The sequence below is a fragment of the Eleutherodactylus coqui genome, chromosome 3 (genome assembly GCF_035609145.1).
Source record: "Eleutherodactylus coqui strain aEleCoq1 chromosome 3, aEleCoq1.hap1, whole genome shotgun sequence".
In the NCBI taxonomy this organism is placed as follows: Eukaryota; Metazoa; Chordata; class Amphibia; order Anura; family Eleutherodactylidae; genus Eleutherodactylus; species Eleutherodactylus coqui.
This window is the reverse complement of record NC_089839.1, coordinates 289,365,870-289,387,504: the sequence shown is the minus strand read 5'-3', so window position 1 is coordinate 289,387,504 and position 21,635 is coordinate 289,365,870. Positions and strand designations below refer to the sequence as shown.

General features: G+C 47.1%; 1 protein-coding gene across 1 annotated transcript; it reads left to right on the top strand.

Moving 5' to 3' along the window:
- Positions 1–8,237: 8,237 nt before the first annotated feature.
- Positions 8,238–21,470, top strand: LOC136621851 (biotin-dependent 3-methylcrotonyl-coenzyme A carboxylase beta1 subunit-like). The gene is made up of 6 exons (XM_066597643.1): positions 8,238–8,352; positions 10,385–10,579; positions 14,710–14,888; positions 21,015–21,070; positions 21,168–21,248; positions 21,420–21,470. The coding sequence occupies exons 1-5, from the start codon at positions 8,286–8,288 to the stop codon at positions 21,223–21,225; spliced, it is 555 nt and encodes a 184-aa protein (XP_066453740.1). The 5' UTR covers positions 8,238–8,285; the 3' UTR covers positions 21,226–21,248; positions 21,420–21,470.
- The last annotated feature ends 165 nt before the right edge of the window (positions 21,471–21,635 follow it).

Below are 21,635 nucleotides of genomic sequence, written 5' to 3'. Positions count from 1 at the left end.
AACTATTATTGACTTTCTTAAGAAGTTTAAGTAAATGGACAAGATCGATCGTTCCTGGTTTTGTTCCAAAATATACTTTTCTGGTGTTGGACTATTTTATTTGTCTACAAGATTCATTCCAGGAGAAGGAACAGTTGCATCACGAGTGACAACTGGACTTAAGGTAACCCCCGGTTACTACCCTGTGATATTCCCCAGTAGTAACGAGGTTAGGTCCTGAGTAGAGATGAGCGAACACGTTCGGCCCCGCCCCTTTTTCGCCCGAACACCGAACTTTGCGAACACCTCGGTGTTCGGGCGAAAAAGTTCGGGGGCCGCCGTGGCAGCGCGGGGGGGTGCGGCGGGGAGCGGGGGGGAGAGGGAGAGAGAGAGGGCTCCCCCCTGTTCCCCGCTACTGCCGCCCGCGCCGCCGCGCATCTCCCCGCCCCCCGGCGGCACCCGGACACTTACGCGCGAACACTCCAGTGTTCGCTAAAGCCGGTGTCCGGGTGCGGATGTGTCCGTTACGGACACGTTCGCTCATCTCTAGTCCTGAGGTACCCTTAGGGAGGAGATGGTAGAGCCTGTGACAAGGTTAACATCTATACCCTGCTGTCTCCTCGGCTGAGGGCCTGCTCCTCAGACGCTGCAATACAAGATGTGATACTGCGGGCATGGAGGCTCTAGTACTCTGTTGTACTGCCTCTAGCTTGGATACAAGATGTGATATGGTTGGGCATGGAGGCTCTAGTAATCTGTTGTACCGCGTCTAGCTTGGGTACAAGATGTAACATGGGCGGGCACTGGCATAACTATAGGGGATGCAGTTGCACCTGGGCTCAGGAGCTTTAGGGGGCCCATAAGACCTTTCTTCTCCATATAGGGAGCCCAGTACTATGAATAAAGCATTATAGTTGGGGGCCCCATTACAGGTTTTGCATTGGGGCCCAGGAGCTTCAAATTACGCCACTGTGGGCGGGCATGGAGGCTCTAGTACTCTGTTGTATCACCTCTAGCTTGGATACAAAATGTGATACACGTGGGCATCGAGACTGGGGCAAGTTGGAGTCACTTGCCTAAGGGATTGCTGTCTTTGTCTTTTAGCAGAAATGAACACCACATGCATAAAGTTTCCAGAGTTGTGAATTTCTTTAAACCCGTCTCCTGCCAGCATGTTTTCCATATCATAGCAAACAAGTCTATAGCATACAATGCTCAGAGTTCACAACCCACAGGGTCTCCGTCACCACCCCTCATCTGAAGAGTATAGAGGCATCCTCTGTCAGACTTGGGAAGAGCTCTGACTTGGTCTTTGCAGACCTCAGGCTCCTAGTTCCTGATGCAGCATCTTCACACCACCTCTCACACCGACTCTCAGTCAACTTTCCCCTATGAGTGTGGTAGGAACTCACAGACACAGAAGCCTGTAATGATGGGGCCACCTGTCTCTGTATGCTGGACAACAAAACAGTTGGAGTTGCTCGTGCTTGTCAGGTGATGATCCTCTCTACTGGTGGTCTGTCGAGGGCGTCCTGAGCCGGGTCATCTTGTGTGCCCTCACACATCCAATAGTCCCAACACCTACTAACAGTCTGCTCAGAACAGCCCCAGTGGCGGCAATTCAGCGTTACGACCGTCCAGCTTCTCACATTCCAATAATGCGCCCCGCTCAAACTGGCTGACATCTCTTTGATTGCATTAAAAGAGCCATGTATAGTAGGCAACAAGCGGAAAAAGAAGTACATTACACACAAAGAGCCAATGAAAGACTTTTTAAAGGCCAAAGGTGGAACCACTATTAGGGCCTCCAGTGACAAGACCATTCATCTAATCACACCCCAACTCTTATCATTTGTATATCTGCCTGAGATGTTACTGCATGCCGAGTTTTGCAAGAAAACAACCACTTCTTTTAGGGATGTGATTTTTTTTTAGACAAAAAGCGTATTAAAACAATATATTTGGGTGATACTCCACTAAGATAAGCAGAAGTAGTAAGACTTAGGTTTTGTTATAGAGGGAAAGGCAATAGAGGTGACGATTTAGGCTGGCTTCAGATGGGCGGATTCTTATTGCCGCGTCTTCTCGGAGGATTCGCAGCAAAATACATGCATTGAAAGGCACGTGAAATCAATATTGCGCTCACGGATGCGAATTGTGTATTCCACGAGTGAAGGAAATAAGCGCACCATGCTGCATTTTTCTGTGGATTCTGCACAGATGCCTGTCCAACCCGCAGCCAATATGCAATTACATTGCGTATGGGCTACGGGTACCCGCATCATCGCTAAGCAACACGTGGGAAATACAAACATTAAAAGAAAAAAACTATACTGCACATGACCAACGGCGAGACACTGCAGTCATCCGCTATACAGAAAAATCCAGGTACACAGGGTGACCGTCATCCACTGTGGGCCTTCCATATGAAACCGATCTTAGGAATTTTTCACATGGGACGGAATTATATATGGATTTTGTCAATTAGTGCAAATTTTGTTGTGTTTTTATTAGTGGAATGCGTTTATTTGTAAAATTAGATTACTTGCATGTTAGAAATCCGCAACAACAATTCCACATGACCTGTCAGTTTATTGTGGGACATTGATCCCAGTGGTTGCACATGCTGTGCTGTGTGGGAAAGGTTGAAGGGTGCTATCAGATATCACATCCGATTCCAGTACTATGTTACAGCTCTCTTTAGTGATCTGGGCAGCAAACTAAGTCAGCTTTAGTGTTTAGTCACTGCAATTGAGCCAAAGTATCTAGCTCTTTTGACTTAGACTAACCTAAAGCTGCACTAAGGACACTAATGATAACACATTTTATCAATGGGCTCATAATATTGAGGCCCAACTGTGTTTATGACCGCCTATATAAAAACATTTCAAGTATCTGTGTAACATCTGTTAGCTACTTACTGATGGTTTATAAACAAACATCAGGGACAGCTACACAGAAGTACCCCAGTAAGTTACTAGAATAATTTATGGAATAAGATCACACTGATGACCATTAGTCTAACAGAGTCACAGTGAAGATACATACATCAGTTGGATACCAGTCCGTGTATTATCGTAACCACATGATTCCTGAATGATATCATTAATGTGGTTAGAGATCTAGCTCGGATGGCATCCGTTAACCATGATTAAACCTAAATCAATCTGGGCTGGATACTTCAAGTACTGAGCTGAAACCAATTAATATCATAATTCAGACCATTTGCAACACAAGTATCATCAAATTTTGGGGAAAAGAAAACTCCCGTACTATATAAAAATCCACAGGAAAAGAAAAAAAAGGGAGTTTTTGATAAGTGATTAATACATCCTCACTATCCATCATCAAAGTGGACCTATTTCTGTAATATACTGTCTCCCCATCCTGATGAATCAGTCACAGGTTGGAGGTGACTGAAGAAACGCGTCGACTGTGGGAGAATAAATTAATTTCTGCACGATACACAAAAACAAGTTGATCGTGCATAATTTATATACTTTTTGTCCACCAACAGAATCTATTAATATTGGAACTACAGTGTTGATACTTTACTGATCGTAAATTGATCATTTAGATTGATATATATCTGTGTATGTTTGTCAGTGAGCTCAATTTTTAACAGAGTGAATAAAAGTTATATTTTAAGCCTATGTCAGAACGGTGGCTGATTCTCTAGCTATGGTATTCCATCTGTATGCATGTGAACTCTGGGTGGGGCTCCTGTTATATGCTGTATGCATAACCTGGTATGTTGGTGTGAACAGTGACGTGTGTGATATGTCTGTGAAGGTGGCCAGACATGTGCTTTATGTGCAGTCCTGTTCTGTGTACAGTGTGTGAACAGTGTCGTGTCCTGTGGGTTTAGTGCATCTCTCCAGGTCCCTATTTAGGGAAAACCAGGTCCTAGATTAAGACAGTGGGGCCGGCCTTATCAGGACGATTACCCTGCTTTTAGGCAAGGGTGCCCCACTTTCCCTGATTAGAATGAGAGAGGAGTCCTTCAATCATTGCCTAGAGAGGTGCAAGTGGTAAGTGCAAATGCTGTGAGTGTTTGCGGTTTTAAAAGGACACAATCCGGCACCCGTTCGGAGACGTGGTGCTTTAGTGCGCTGAGCGAACGTAACATCTGGAGTCAGTCTGATTGGAGTGAAATCTATCTATATACTGGGGATCTCTCTACATTGAAAGGGGTAAAATCTGCTGTGACAATCCAGAGCAGAAATTGACATCCTACGGATTTATAAGTCCCTGTCAATTTTCGTGTGGATTTTCCATCTACAAATCCGCATAAAAAATCTGCAGCTTCTCTGCCATGAGTGCAGCTGTCCTAGAGGAACAGGAGAAAAAATAAATAATAAGAAGAAATACATCTTGTATCTTATACATGAATAACATGTGACATCTTTACCTTCTGTCTTGATATTCTTGTTTGTTGTTGAAAGGGGAAAACTCTACCCATTGACTTGTAGCACTTGTCTTCTACGCATGCAGGACCCTGATTACACGATCTGTCAGACTGTCTGCTATGTAGAGCCACAGTTTTGCATACTAACTGGATAAGCTATAAAAGTCTAATCAGCCGCGGCCGACGACAGGGACCCCAAAGAGCGGACCAAATATTGAGAACTATCTGGATTCAGCATCTGGGATGTGAAATTCTAAACGCTGTGGAGAGCTATCAGTGCATCCTCCATGGTCCACTGCATGATGGACATGACCTAGCCCACCAAACCCCATCGACTTGTGATGCAGTCCTGGTGTCTGGAGTTTTACTGGTAAGAATGTATTCTACTACTTTCCCCTCAAACTATGATGGAATCTGCAACAGAGGTGCTAACACAGATGTTAATAGAGCCCTACATGAACGTCAGAATAGTCCTAATGTTGGCATCTAGAGTAGTTCCTTATGGAGATGCTGCAGAGAATTCCTTCCTGCCACAGATGCCCCCTGAGTTCCTGCTACAAGGATGCCACCATATAATGCCACAGATGCCACAGAGTTCCTGCTACAAGGATGCCACCATATAATGTCACAGATGTCCACCGAAATTCCTGCAATAAAGATGTCACCATATAATGCCATAGATACCCCCTGAGTTCCTGCTACAAATGTAGTTGCCCAGAGTTAATGGGACCCCTCCATAAGTGTAAATGCATTTGTCTTGTGCCTACGTGTTGTCAGTGTTTTATATGTTGCATGAATATGGTTCATATTGCACCTCTGCAGCACTGAGTGGGTTAACTTCTGGGTTATGTCTGAAAAATGTACCATGTTGTATGTCATGTGATTGTGCTTCGTATATATGTTTGTGCAAGGTGTCTGGAAAGTGTTCTGCTTCTGACTTGCGCCACACACACAGACACCATTTGCTTTGTGTGGTCCAGAATGGAAAAGGGTGAAAGGTATCCACCAGCCTGCCCTGGGCCTGCTTTGCCCAGGAGATGCCAGTTTTACCCGTAAATGCTGTGAGAGAGAGAGAGGAGCCGCCATGCATCATAGAGTGAGTCCCAATGGGAATGAATGGGATGGAGCCGCTCCTATGTGACTGATGCACATCAGTACTTTAGTTCCAGAAAACCCCTGTCTTTCAAATGTGAGTGCTGACCGGTAGAGAGCTGGAGCGAGTGAAGGAGATTGGCCGGCAACGAAACCCCGCAGATAACGTGGACTGTGGACTCATATGTGATCCTATGAATCCTCCCTATCACACCACTTTGTGTTTTTGTAGCATTTTTCCTGCTGGCGTGTATATTTCTGTTGAACCGTTGTGTTCAAGTAAAGGAGCACTGTTGACTGTTCCCGGCTTTGCTTTAACCGTTTCTCTGTATGTGGACTACTTAGTTTTCTACCATCTGGATTCAGCACAGAGGACGGAACAGTGGCGTCACGAGTGACAAAGGAACCTTCAGGTAATCCACATCTTGGGTTGCCCCCATGAAACTCCCCTAGCAGTAACTTGGACGGGTCATGTGCTACCCCCATGGAGTAGATGGTAGAGCCCCATGACAAGGCCGCAATTTACCCTGCTATCTCCTTAGCTGTGGGCCCGCTCCTCGGACGCTGCACAAAGATGCCACCATATACACTAATAGCACAGGTGCCCCCAGAGTTCCTGCTACAAAGATGCCACCATTAAATGCCACAGGTGCCCCCAGAGTTCCTGTCATAAAGATGCCACAATATAATGCCACAGATACCCCCTGAGTTCCTGCTATAAAGATGCCACAATATAATGCCACAGATACCCCCTGAGTTCCTGCTACAAAGATGCTACCATATAATGCCATAGGTGCCCTCAGGGTTCCTGCTATAAAGATGCCACCATATAACGCCGCAGATGCCCCCTGAGTTCCTCTTACAGAGATGCCACCATATAGTGCCAGTGTGCCACCTCCTACCTCCAGGGTTTCTCCGTGTTTGATAGGCAGCGCTTGTAACGGCACAACTGCCATAGTAGCTGACATTGGCTCAAACATTGGTTACTTTGAGGCCCATGTCACACAAGCGCATTTGCACGTGTATTCGCACACTCAATACACAGAAAACGGAACCCATTGACTTCAATGGATTCGTTCACATGAGCGTATTTTCTGTGCACATTTCAATCCCGCAAACAAAAACAACCCAGCATGCACTATGTTCCTGAGCACTTGCACAGGAAAGGAAGACATCTTGAACTCAAAAAACAAATTGCTTGTTTCAAAGGCTGAGAGCATCAGTGCGTGCGCAAAAATGTGGCGCAAATACGCATACGCTCATGAGACTAACACAATATCGGCAAAACGCCGCCGTTCTCTTGCGCAGGTTACTGCCTCTGACTGCCGTTTTTAACGCACCCCATCATTGTGATGGGTGATGAGGTGAGTTAATCGTGGTAAAATAGAGCAGACAGCACTCGAAAATCGCAGCGCCAGAAAGCACCGCGTTCGAGCGCATATCTGCGAGGCCCCATTGAAATCAATAGGAGTGTTTGACGGTAAAAAACGGATGCGTGAGAGTAGCATAAGGGTGCGTTCACATGTTGCGTAAACGCTGCAGAAGAACCGCAGCGGGACCTTTACTATTAAAGTGAAAGCGATTAAAGCTAATTCTGTTCACATGTAGAGAAAAAAAACGCTGCAGATCTGCTGCCGTAAGGCCGCGTTCAAGATGGCGGATTGGCTGTTTTTTTTTTGTACGGAAAATCTCCAGCATTTATAGTATCAGCAAAGCGGATGAGATTTTGAAACCCGCACAAACCCCGGCGAAAATTGACATGCGGTGCAGAATTTAAATCCGCAGCCTGTTAATTTTATCGCCGTTTACGCTGCCGAAACCACGTCTTCTCAATGAGGGGGTAAATTCCGAAACCAGAATTCGCGTTAAAAACCGCATTAAAATTTCCACCAAATGTTGCGGGTTTTGATGCAGACTTTCAGCTGCAGGACGTCGGCCCCGGGTTAACACGGCCCAACGGTACCGTAACGCTAACCTGTGGTTTTGCTGTGGAGATTCTGCAGTTTAAGGCCTCTCTCACACAGGCGCTTTTTACCACGACTAACGCGGCGTTTTAAATGTCTCGTTAATCGCGGTATAACGCGCCATTGAAATGAATGGCGTCTTGCAGACATGCGCTGAACGGACCTTTCCAGCGCCATTTTAGAGCAGAGCCTGTTCTATATTTGTGGGAGCTGCGGCTAAAAGCCAAAGTAAAATAGCGGCAAAGCACTGTTTGAAATCACAGCGCTTTGGCGCGTTCATGTGAGAGCGGCCTAATAGCAGCATTTGCGCAATATTTGAACACACCCTAAAGGGGTTTTCTGGGACTAAAGTACTGATGTTCATCGGTCACATAAGAGCGGCTCCGTCCCTTTCATGCCCATTGGGACTCACAATAAACTAGTTTGAAGCACAGCTATAGCAGTTGCCTATAGCAACCAATCAGAACGCTCCTTTCATCTCACAACCAGTCTTAGAAAAATTCAACCTGCGATCTGATTGGCTGCTGAGAACAGGCGCTTCGCTTTATTACTACTATTTCACGTCTCCCAGTGTGCTCGGCTCAGTGCTCCCTCTAGTGGCCACAGCGAGAACTACAACAACAATGAAATCACTCCCTGTTGTGTCGAATCTGCCGACGAGTAAGTAGTGGTGGCGAATGTGCAGCTGTGTGCCGGGGGCTGAGTGCTTGACCTTCACTGTAGACTCTGCCCAGTTGTGCAGCCGTTGGCGCCATGGCTGCAGTGGTGGCAGCCTGGCCTCTGCAGCCCCCAGTGCTCCCTGCTCAGTAGTCAGGCTGCAGCCTTCCCTGTCCTCCCGGGGGATGTGCTGCCCCTCCATAGACATGTATATGAAGCCAACAGTAGGAGCAGTGAGGGGTGCAGACACAGGTGAATCAGGGGTGCAGCCCCCCCCTCCCCCAATGGGGGAACTTATAACTAACTCATAACTCCTTCTTCCTTGGATTCAGTGATATCTGATTATGGAAAAGCTGGGTGCCCAGCGATGAGCGCCATTCCAGGGGGTGCCCCAATTCCTGCCTCCAAGGGGTTACAGCTGGCTGCTCTGTGGTTCTGGACTCTGGGAAAGCTGGGTGATGACATGTTTTGTGCTCTTGTTCGTTACAGACAGCAATAAACTGCACCCCCATGACGCCATTTGCTCCGTAGAAGTCAATGGGGGTTGCATCAATGTCCCGGGCGCGAATAAACATGCCCTGCGGGAAAAAGAAGTACAGGAATATACATTGATACACACGCAAAAAAGCCTACGTTGCGCCGAGGTGCGTGCAATTGCGCAGATTCTTAGATGAAGCCGGCCTTGGCGTATGTCCACATGGGACTGAATGTACAATGGAATCTCTGCAGCGGATCCGCGGTGCAAAATCTGTTTTCTTTTGGTGTGCAGCTCACTCCCCTCATTTGAAGAGGTGGAATCCTCTGCAGCTTATTGACACGCTGCGAATTTAAATTCCGCAAAGCCATTCCCGCACGGATTTTGTACAGATTTTCTCCACATGAGAACGAGATTTTGACAATCTCATTCGCGTTGTAGCTATTGTAAGGGCTGATTCACCCAACTGTATGCGTAAAACGCCGCATGAGTCACGTGGTCTTTTACTGGACTCATGAGCTGGTGGAGAGCATGGCAGCGTGTGCACTGCGCATGACAAGCGTATTTCACGCACGCGGTCATGCGCAGTGTGACATTTTTTTTCATTTTTATCTCCCCCCTCTGTCTCATAGTGCGGATGTGTATGTACCGCCGCCCGTATGCGATATATTGCGCATAATAACGTTGCAAAAGAATACGGTGGCCATACAAATGTATGGGGCTCGCGCTGCGTACGAAGGCAATAAATAGAAATAGAGCATGCGCCATTTACTCCTCTCGTGTATTGATACGCAGTCTCCACAGTCCATTGTCTTTCATTGACCCTATTCATCACGCGTCCGTGCAACGCACGTTCGATACCTGGTGATATGCGGTGAAAACGCTCCTTAGCGCATGAGACCTTCAGAGTAGTAAGAGTCCCTTTAATGCGACAGAACTGAAGTATCTGTCCCTAGAATAAACCTTCCAAATCCGCTGAACCCAGCGAGTAAAGGTACCCCTGAATGTGGTAAATTGGCGTCTGCCTCATTGGCGTTTTCGTGCCTTCCTCTGGATCAACAAGGGGGCCTAAACAGACCGAACTGGATGGACATTTAAATGTCTGTTTCAGCCTTGCATACTACGTTACCCTTATGTGGGACGACTGTCGCTTCTATACGTTCACACAGGCGTGATAGTTGTTCAATGAAAGGAGCCGGAGTGCGCCAAAGACCTCTTCCGGCCGCCCACCTCTATTCACAGTGAACAGGCAGTCTTTCATAGTTGAACAACTGCCTGTTTATACTGAGCGAGAAGTCGCTTGTGAGTCGCTTAGTTCCAGTGAGCTAAACCAAAGTGCCTACTGAGCGATCTCCCGCTGTGTCGGTGGCTGCGTGTATTTGATGACTGTTGTCGAAAATCGCAGTTTCAAGTGATTATTGGAACGATAATTAGGTCCCTTAAGGGTCACCGTGGATAATAATGTGCACGTCTCAGCGATGCTATAGCAAAACCATGGAGGGAAAAAAATAGAATTTACCGTCATGTCAGGTAAAGACCTGCAATCACCCAGCTTTCCCAGATCTGTGAACGCCTTATTGGGTTGCTGTCCATTACCCGCCTCCAGGATTTGGGGTGCTAACCCCTCCAAACATTTTCATAGCAGACATTTTAGTTGTCCTTGAGCTTGCCCACGATCAGATATCTCAGATAAGCTGAGATCTCCAAAATGGTGAAGAATCTAAACATAAATGCTAATAGAAAGTTGTAGAACTTCCCATGATACAACGATTAAGACCCGCCTGTCTCTAACTGTGATTGTTTCTCCAGATACACAGAATTACTGGAAAAGGTTAAAATGGGAGGAGGTGAGAATGCGATTCTACGACACACAGAGGAACAGAAAGCTGCTGGTGCGGGAAAGACTGAAGAGGCTTCTGGATGATGAGACCTTCTTAGAACTGTCTCCATTTGCAGGACTTGGTCTGCCGTATGGTGACGTCCCAGCAGCCGGGTGCCTTTCTGGTGAGAACCTAATAGATGAAACAAGTACACTCTCTTACCAAAAGTAAGTAGATACCTGAGCAAGAATCAAAAGTAGTATTTATTTTCATATGTTAATACTTAGTGGGGCTCCTTTGGCCCTAATGACATTGGATACTCTCCGTGGCATATTTTCTACTAACGTTAGCTGGTATTTCCCTCCATTCATCCTGCAAACATCTGACGAGTTCTCTCAAAGAAGATGCTGTCCATATTTCCTGACCCGATGTTTCGGATGTTTAGTAGGTTCGGGTCAGACTCTGCGGGCCAGTCGAATCGTGGAACATCCATATCCTCAAATCAACGTAAAACAGAGTTGAAATTGTGACAAGGCGCGTTGTCTTGTTGGAAGTATGGCCGACCATTCCCAGAGTATTACCACATTGTCAGCAGCACATTGTCTACAATGTCAGGGTCACCTCCATGTTTGTGGTTCTTGTCACTACAACCAATGGACCGAGACCATGCAATGCAAAACATCCCCAGACTATAATGGAACCTCTAGCAGACTTAAAGCAACCCTCCAAGACTGAAGAAACAAAGATGGCCGCACTGCCTCTCTGACTACCTGATGCACACTGTCCATTAGTACGCATTGGTAGTCTAACACCCTACATACCGCTCCGGCTGACCTGCACTGCTCACATGGACAGCACTGGTCAATCAAAGCAGTTGTAGTGTCTTACACACTGTGCATTAGTCTATCAGGTAGACAGAAAAGTGGTTCACCCATCTTTGTTTGTCCAAGCCCCGAGGATCGCTGTAGCTGTTGGCACAACACACTCGGGCAAAAAGCCTTCATCAGGCTCCTCCACACCCAGGTATGTCCATCTGATGTGAAGACGGAGTAGCGTGATTTGTTACCCCATAGGACGTTCTTCCATTGCTTGGCTGTCCAATGACGATGTTACTTGCACCATTATAGGCGAGCTGATGCATGTTATTAGAGAGAACTCGCCAGACATTTGCAGGATGAATGGAAGGAAATACCAGCTGAAGTGTATCGGATGTTAGTAGCAGTATGCTATGGAAAGTATCTCATGTCATTAGAACAAAAGCAACAACAACAAGAATTAACCTATAGATTTAGATACTGCTTGTGATTTCTGCTCCGGTGTGCAGTTACTTCTGGTAGGAGAGTCTATGGCTATGAATAATGTGCAATGACTTCTCCCAGTACACAGAAATTCTCCCATCGTTCTCTTCTTTTTAGTTTATAAAAAGTCTTCTTTGTTTCCTGTGTAACTCTGTTTCTAGGAAAGTTAAAGAAGGACCAATATGGCTGCTGTTACGGCTCCTGCACGGGTTCTCGCCAGCTATCCACATCAATCACTCTTGCATTTCTAGAGTATTCCAATTTGATGGTCATGTGATGGATTTTTTCCCCTTAATTTGGTGAAACTGTATAATGTGGTGCATGTAAGAAGTGCTGCGCCCAGTGAACATCCCCCAGTCTGCCATGTATGTTCATTCTCCTGTGCTGATTGGCCAAGAGGGATCACATGTTTATCTTTCAGACATTTATGATGCTTTCAAACTTAATTGCACATCTTCCTTCTGTCACTCAGCTGGAAGGCATTGATTAGCATATAGCCTGGGCCTTTGGATATCTCTTTGTGAATTGGGTTGTCCCACAAAATTAATCAGCTGTTACCCCCAAACTAGCTGATTGGTGGGGGTCCAACTGTTGGTACCCTTACCAGTCATGAATGACTACAACAGTGGTTGCATGTGTGCACTTCCACTCTATTCATTTCAGTAGGACTGCTGGAAATAGTCAAGCTCAAGTGCTTGCCTATATCTGGCAGTCTCATGAAAATTAATGGAGCGGTGGTGCATGTGCGTGACAGCACCTTTTAATCTCACTCTATTGATTGACTCGGGTCCGCTGCTCAGGACCCCAGTTGTTCGGGCGCCTGCTGATAGCATTGTGATACAAAGGGTCGGAGCAGAAGCTGCTGCTCCAATCCCTGTGTAGTGGCTGCAGCTTGTAACTGCAGGCTTAGCTCTCATTAAACTCAATGGCAGCTTCTGCTCTGACCCCTATGTATTGCAGCGCTGACAACTGGTGCCCAATCAGCTGGTGTCCTGAGCGACAGCCCCTAACCGATCAACTAGTGATGACCTAATTTCAAGATAGGTTATCAAAAGTATTTTCCTGGAAAGCCCCTTTAAACAAGGCATCTAATAGAATCTGTTTCTACTGTAACAGATTGGGCCTCCTGTCGCAATGTGCTGTACATTTACAACACTGATGTTCTTGCCAGCGGGTGTGAGCTTTATATATCAGCTGACACATTGTTGCAATTGTATAGTCCAAGATAACTTTGATCTGTGCCTTTTACCCCCTCAGATGCTGCTGTCAGTAGCAGTACCAGTATCTAACTGGTTAACCGGATGGTTGGGGCTCCATATATAATCTCATCAGCGCCCCTTGTGATCACCGGCAGTTGATGGATTTCCATGACAAATAAGCAAGGTTTATAAAATGCCCTCAGGTCTGCCTTTCCTGTATGCGGCTCAGTGATTCTGATGGGCACCATGTAATGTTTTATTACCCCTTCAATACTGAATGATGTCACTCTCGCTGTTACCCTATGATACCAACTGACTGCAGTGGTCCAGGTAGTGCACCCCCCCCCCCCCCCCCATGATCCACATATGGGACTGGGACATGTTATCTATATATATAAAATTGAATGTATGTCTGTCTGCGTGCGTGCGTGTTTGTCCTTTATGCGCTACTACACCATTCATCCGATCGCCATGAAACTTTGGGAAGTTGTTGAGTACACTCCTGGGAAGATTATAGGCATAGTACAAATATCCTACGATAAATGGCGCGCGAGCGTCGTCGAAAGTTACGCCCCCCCCCCCACGTAGATCAAATAAGTAAGCCACCTGCTATTGTGATGTCATCACTGATGTCATCAACATCGGACGCCCTTGAACATGCCCCAACATGTTCTATAAAGCTGCATTGTGATGTCATTAAGGCTCTATTATGACACGTACAGCTTGGAACCACTAGAGCACGCCAGCCAATTACCATTGGAGTTGGAAGTGGGTAAACAAGTACTAGGATATCTTCCTAAGAAGCCACAGCAGCCGGATAAATTGTATGTTCCACCCAACGGCTATTTTATTCAGCCCGCAAGGGGGAAGCAGCGGCCTACAAAATCTCATTCAGGTAGGTAGGTTCAGTTCTTGGAGGTTGGGGAATGCTTATGGGCAAGGCCTTATGTCTCATCCCAACTCGATTATTCAATTCTAAGCGCAAAAGAATTAGCGTCCAAATTTTATGTACGGAATTTAATTCTCTCACTTCCCAATGTCATAGAAACTTGAAATTTGGCATGAGCATTGATTATGTCATAAATGGGAAAAGCTAATGGGTCCCAACTTGATTATTCAATTCAAAGCGCCAAAGAATTAGCGTTCAAATTTTACGTACGGAATCTAATTCTCTCATTTCCTGATGTCATAGATAGATAGATAGATAGACTGTATGCAATAACCCTGATAGATAGATAGACAGACTGTATGCAATGACACGTACAGCTTGGAACCATAAATACTAGAGCACGCCAGCCATTTACAGTCAGTCTCCATTGGAGTTGGAAGCGCACAAGTTATTCAGCCCGCAAGGGGGAAGCAGCGGCCTACAAAATCTAATTCTCTCATTTCCTGATGTCATAGATAAATAGATAGACTGTATGCAATAACCCTGATAGATAGATAGATAGACCTTGAAACCATAAATACTAGAGCACGCCAGCCATTTACAGTCAGTCTCCATTGGAGTTGGAAGTGGGCAAACATGTACTAGGCTATCTTCCCAAGAAGCCACAGCAGCCGGATAAATTGGATGTTCCACCCAACGGCTATTTTATTCAGCCTGCAAGGGGGAAGCAGCGGCCTAAAAAACCTCAGTGGTCGCTGCTGCCGTCATCTAGATATATAAAAACGAAGTATGTATGTATGTCTGTCTTCGCAGCAACGCGCGACGGGTACGCTAGTTTGTAATAAAAATTAGATCTCTGTTGCAGAGAATTATCCAAATTTGCACGTTAGGTAAGTTGTGTCTTTATTATGTTCTCTGTGTCTTTAAGGTATTGGGAAGATTTGTGGGATTTGGTGCATGTTTATAGCAAATGACACCACCGTAAAAGGGGGAACCGCTTATCCCATATCGGTAAAGAAGCAGCTGCGAGCTCAGGAGATTGCCATACAGAACCACCTGCCCACGGTGTACTTGGTGGATAGCGGAGGCGCCTTTCTTCCTCTTCAGGTATCACATCCCGCCTCATCATTTCCCTGTAGTTATAGAAGAACATCCAGGTGAGCGAGGCTGATATAGAGTATAATACGCCAATCCATCTTTTCCACTAGTCTGGCACTGCCTCCTAATCCATAGCAGATCATCAGCGGAGGTCATACGGATCTGTAGTCTTAAAAGCATATTATAGTTTTATGTAAGTAAGTTTTAACCCCTTGAGTGGCACGCCCGGAAAATTTCCGGGACGAGCTCCACTGCTCATAGCAACATAGCCCGGAAATCTTCCGGGCTATGTATCACTATGGGAGCTGCAGAGCACAATGCCACAAGCTGTGACAGTGTGCTCTGCCTGCACAGATCCACAGAGAACAAAGCAAGGGCTTTGAAAAACCAGCAGAAGATATTGCCGATATGTCGGCAATCTCCTGCTTTGTTTACAGGTCAGAAGCAAGCCGATGGTTTCTGTGGCAGGGAGAGCTTGGTGTTTGGCTGTCAGAGGACAGCTAGGTACTAGCTCTTACAGCAGAGATCAGAAAAAACCTCCGATCTCTGCTGTTAACCCTTTACATGCTGCAGTCTGTGACTGCAGCATGTAAAGGGCTGTCACCATCGGACCCCCGGAATGTGATCAGGGGTCCTGATGGGTCCCTGTGGAAGTCCCCTAAAGGGACAAAAAAAAAATAAAAAAGTTAAAAAATTATAAACAAAATGATAAAAACACTTGTCTCCCTTTACTTTGTAAATAAATCAAAAATACAATCACACATGTGGTATCCATGCGTCGTAATGACCCAGAGAAGGAAGTTAATGCATTATTTAACCCCTTAATGACATGGCCCCTTTTTTTCTTTTTTCCCCATTTCTTTTTTTCCTCCCCCCTGTTTAAAAAATCACAACTTGTCCCGCAAAAAACAAGCCCTCATATGGCTGTGTGAATGGAAAAATGAAAAAGTTATGGCTCTTGAGACGCAACTGCAAAATTAGTTGAAATTCAATGATTAGACCATTTTAAAAAACCTGCCCTGGTGGGCACGACAGGGTGGTAGGAAACCCGCCACTCAAGGGGTTAAAGGGGTTGTTATGGGAACACTCTGATCCCTCTAACTTCACTGCCTGTTCCAAATTGGTCATTGTAACTGAGACTGACGCAATGCTTGTATCAAAACCAGTACACTTCTGATTTATTAAGAGCATCATGGTACATATATACTCCCAATGACGTAGCAATAGAGATACATGTCCTTAAAGTTATAAGAACTCATGATAGGCTTATTTCCCCCAGTCGTCTCCACGACAGCACCAATTGAGATTGCCTCCTCCTGATAGGACAGGAACAAACTGAGAGGTTAAAAGCTCCCCCCCTTCCCCACTTTCCTCAGTGTCTTCCTGTCCTGCCAGGAGGCAGGATCTCTGAGAGGAGCTGGTGGAGAAGCCAGCCAGGATTACTTACAGGCGGATCGGAAGGCAGTGGCTCACCCTGTCCTCCCTTCCCAGCCAGACGACTCCCGGGACGCCACATGGGGTGGTAACCCCCGGGCCAGGTTCCTCCCGCGGCGGCCCATGGGGGGTACAAAGCGGGAGCCTCAGTCCCCCTCGTCCTCCCTGCAGAAGTTACAGCGCGGCGCTCCAGGAAGCCCGTCCGACGGCGGGGGGCGCGAGCCGCGTCACGTGTCCAGCGCGATGACGTCATCGCATCTGCATCAGGAGCGGAGGGGGCGGGGCTTAGCGCAGGAGCGCAAAAATTAAAAAAAAATAAATAAATAAATAGGAACCTGAGAGAAGCCAGAACAAACCAGCACTACAGGTCGCAGGGTGTCTGCAGCACTGGTATAGTAATGAGTGCTCCAGCCCCAGAGACAGCTGAAACCTCAGCCTCAGCGGCCGTAAGTAGCCAGTGCGGCAAAAAATACAATGCAATTATCCAGTGTATTGTGTATGGAAAATTGCATATGTACCCGCAAAAATACAATGCAATATCCAGTGTATTGTGTATGGAAAATTGCATATGTACCCGCAAAAATACAATGCAATATCCAGTGTATTGTGTATGGAAAATTGCATATGTACCCGCAAAAATACAATGCAAATATCCAGTGTATTGTGTATGGAAAATTGCATATTTACCCACAAGAAAATGCTTTATTTGTCAGGGGGATATAAAAAGACATCACCCCCAGAACAAAACTCAGAAAATGCGCGGATTGCGGGATAAAACTGCCAGCTACGTACCAGAGGCCTCTATGCAAGGCATGCGTAGCTAGGCTAGTTAAAGAGGAATCAGGAGGACGTTAGGAAGCTGGTGAAAGAAGAGGTAGATCAGCCCTAACGTCACAGCTGGCGCCGCCAGCGAAACGCCAGAAAAGGGTGTATGTTCCTGACGAGCCTTCCGACTCAGAGAGTTCCATCGGTCGGAGCAAGAGGAACAGGCGGCCGAGGAGTCCTCAGATTAGGAGGACTACAAAAAATACTTATTCCATCAGGACGACTTAATGGAATTGATTAAGTCAGTCAGGGCTACACTAAAAATGGAAGAGCCCAGAGAACCACGTACCCTACAAGATGAGATATTTGGGGGACTAGGGGAGAGGCGCAAGCATACCTTCCCTGCCCACAAGAATATCACCAAAATAATCCAAAAAGAGTGGAGGACGCCGCACAGTTAAAAGATCCCATGGATCGCAAAGCTGAGGGCCTCCTAAAGAAATCATGGGAGGCAGCGGCAAACAGACTTAGGCCAGGGATCGCAGCCACTTGTGTGGCGCGAACTCTGGGGGTACGGCTAGAACAGCTACAGCTACACCTAACCAATAAGACGCCGAGGGAACAGATCCTAAATTCCCTTCCGATCCTGCGTATGGCAACAAATTTCCTAGCGGACGCCGCGGCCGAAACTGTCAAACTCTCGGCGACAGCTACAGCCCGGTCTAACTCAGCCAGAAGAGTGTTATGGCTGAAATCGTGGTCAAAAATAAGCTATGCACCCCAAAAACCCCGGAAGAAAAGCCACAGAGAGGGAAGACCTTCTTCCGGGCCCCAAGGCAACAGCCAGAGACCTACCGAGGCAGGGGCAAGACAGGCCGCTGGAGTTACCCCAAGGGGGGCAGAGGAAGGAATATCCTCTTTTACCCCCACCAGGGGGAGCCAAATCAGAGACCCTGACGCCATCCCCGTAGAGGGAAGGCTGGAGGGCTTTGTGGATCAAGGGGCCACGATTTCCGAAGGCCCATGGATCCCAAAGATCTTACAGCAGGAATACCGGATAGAACTGGTGTCCCTCCCCAGAAGAAAATTCATTATCACGGGAGGCTCCAAACAGTTACACCTACTAAGGCAAACCGTTGGGGACCTGCAACAACTAAATGCAATATCCCCCGTACCGCAAAACGAGGAGACCCAGGGCCATTATTCCAGGCTCTTCCTAGCAGGGAAACCCTGTGGGAAACAGCGGATGATAGTGAACCTGAAACCTCTGAACACCTGCATCAGATACAGAAAATTCAAGATGGAGTCCATCTCCTCAACGATAAGGTTGATTCCCAAAGGAGCCTACAGGGCATCCATCGATTTAAAGGATGCTTATTTCCACGTACCGATCCACGAGGGGTCCCGGAAATACCTAAGGCTCGCAGTGGATATGGGCGAAGGAATAGAGCACCATCAATGCAGACGCCTGCCCTTCGGGATCTCCTCAGCACCCAGAATCTTCACCAAAATTATGGCGGAGGTAGCCGCCTACCTGAGGAAGAAGTCGGTCCAAATAATAGCAGAGTCCAGAGCCTGAGGATAGTGCTAGAACTTCCCCAATCCTTGGGACGGATCATAAACTGAGAAAAACCCAGCCTAGATCCCGACAAACAGAAAACGTTTCTGGGTATAACGCTCGACTCAGAATCGTAATGCTCCTGCCTAACCGAGGAGAGAATGCAAAAAATCCGACTGCTAGTCAAAACCTTTTTACGGAGACCATTATGCACAATTCGGGAAGCCAGGTCTCTCCTGGGAAGCTTGATTCCAGACATTCCAGGAGTGGCATGGGCCCAGGCTCACACCAGAGCCCTGCAAGCCTCAGTCCTATCCACGTGGGACAAAAAGCGGTCCTCTCTAGGGACAAGAATGTACATTCCAAGCGCGGCGAAAACATGCCTGCGTTGGTGGGCATCCCCAGAGAACCCGCGGAGAGGGGTTCATTGGCTACAAAACCCAGCCACTCGCATCACAACGGATGCAAGCGCCTGGGGATGGGGAGCGCACGTGGGGAACCAGTTCTTTCAGGGCCCATGACCTCAAAGAACAAAAGAACAGTCCTCAAATCACAGGGCGATCACGGCAACCCACTTGAAGGGGACGCTAAACCAAAAGCGGCCTTTCTCAGCAGGAGGCAAATAGACCCAGGAGAACGGTCTCTCTCCCTGAAAGCATTCAGAATCCTGATCAATCAGTGGGGGACCCCACAATTGGACCTGTTCGCAACCAGGGAAAAATGCCAAAGTAAGCAATTTCTTCTCCCTCCGGCCAGGAGATCGTCCGACAGCAGTAGACGCCCTAGGCCAAGACTGGGGAGAAGGGCTGGTGTACGCCTTCCCCCCCCCTATACCGTTAATCCCCAGAGTCTTACAATATTTCAGAACCCAGGTATGCACACTAATCCTGGTGACCCCCTTCTGGGCCAAAAGAAGCTGGTTCGGTCTTGTAGCAACTGAGCGTCCAGGACCCAGTCATCTTCCCTACCTGGACAGGTCTTCTATCGCAGGGCCCACTGAGCCATCTGAGCCTAGACAGGCTCCACTTAACAGCATGGCTCTTGAGGTATCCTCACCAAAAGAGAAGGGATTCTCAGAGAGAGGAGTAGAAACATTAATGTCCAGCAGAAAAAAGACTACCCACCTTATCTACCAGAAAGTTGGAGAAGGGTCTCCTCATGGAGACAGGGAAGGGATCGCGGGGATTCTATCCCGGACATCCCTCTAATCTTGGAGTTCTTGCAGAGGGGCCTAGAGACGGGCCTCTCTCCAAGCACCCTGAAGTTCAGGGCACAGCCCTTAGCGCCAGATGTGACACAAAGTTCTCAGACAACAGATGGGTCAACAGGTTCCTAGCAGCAGCAACTAGATTACGGCCTGGGCCCATAAATCTTTTTCCAGACTGGAACCTTAACTGGGCCCTAGGGGCCATGACAACGGTACCATTCGAGCCGATCGAAGCACTACCCATAAAAATGCTTACTATTAAGACCATTTTCTTAGTAGCCATCACCTCCGCAAGACAGGCTAGCGAGCTGTAGGCCTTGTCCATTCGCCACCCGTTCCTGAAAATCTCGGCCACCGAATTAGTACTTAAAACGGACCCGGCGTTTATGCCAAAAGTAGGATCACATTTTCATAGGTCCCAGGACATAATAATCCCCTCAAATTTTAGTAAACCTAAAAACGAGGAAGAAAAAAACACTCAACTGCCTGGACGTTAGGAGAGCAGTCCTAGGCTACATAGAGGCGATAAGCCACTGGAAGCGGGACGACAACCTGTTCATCCAGTTCAGTGGCCCAAATAAAGGGAGCAAAACCGCAAAAAGCTCCATAGCCAGGTGGATCCACCTGGCCATCAGAGTCCTATAAGGCCCTCGGGAAGGAAATCCCCTTAGCTCTTAAAGCCCATTCTACAAGGGCAGTAGCATCCTCATGGGCCGAACATAGCTCAGCTTCGGTCGAGCAGATATGCAAAGCCGCAGCCTGGAAGAAACCCCACATGTTTGTTAAACACTATAGGGTAAAAGTGCAGCAGGACGAGGACAGGGCCTTCGGCCGCAAAGTCCTCTCGGCAGCAATCCCACCCTAGGGAAACTTTAGTTGGTACGTCTCAATTGGTGCTGTCGTGGAGACGACTGGGGGAAAAAATGGATTATACCTACCTGATAATCAGGTTTCCAGTAGTCTCCACGACAGCACCCGTACCTTCCCTCCCTAAATTGATAGAAAAGAAACTATATAATATAAAGAAACATATATATATATATAATATATAATTTTATTAAAAAAAAAAAAATTTAAGTTGAGCTCCTACCCCGGCAATTCGTTAGAATCCACTGAGGAAAGTAGGGAAGGGGGGAGCTTTTAACCTCTCAGTTTGTTCCTGTCCTATCAGGAGGAGGCAATCTCAATTGGTGCTGTCGTGGAGACTACTGGAAACCTGATTATCAGGTAGGTATAATCCATTTTTTTCTAATGATTAACATATGTTAACGCCTTAAGGTGTGTATAACTAATAAAATATATACTTGCTGTCTTCCGTCCTCAGGCTCAGCTGTTCCCCGACAAGAAGCACGGTGGGAAGACCTTCTATAATGAAGCTATAATGTCCGCTCTAAAGATCCCTCAGGTACGAGCAGCACATCATGTACAGATCCTCATAATGTCCCTAACATTAGGGGAGATCAGGGACCACCAATCCCTTTCAAATTCTATATAATCACTAAATCGCGTGCATCTAAATCTCTATATAACTGGTCTTTCTTTATACCATTCTCCTATGATGTGGGATGTGCTGCAGGTGGCTGTGGTGTGTGGCTCCTGTACAGCAGGGGGCGCTTACATCCCAACAATGACAGAAGAGGCAATTATCGTAGACCGGATTGGGACTATATTCTTAGCTGGACCCCCACTACTTAAAGGGGTTGTCCCGCGCCGAAACGGGTTTTTTTTTTTTTCAACCCCCCCCCCGTTCGGCGCGAGACAACCCCGATGCAGGGAGGTAAAGAAAGCTCAC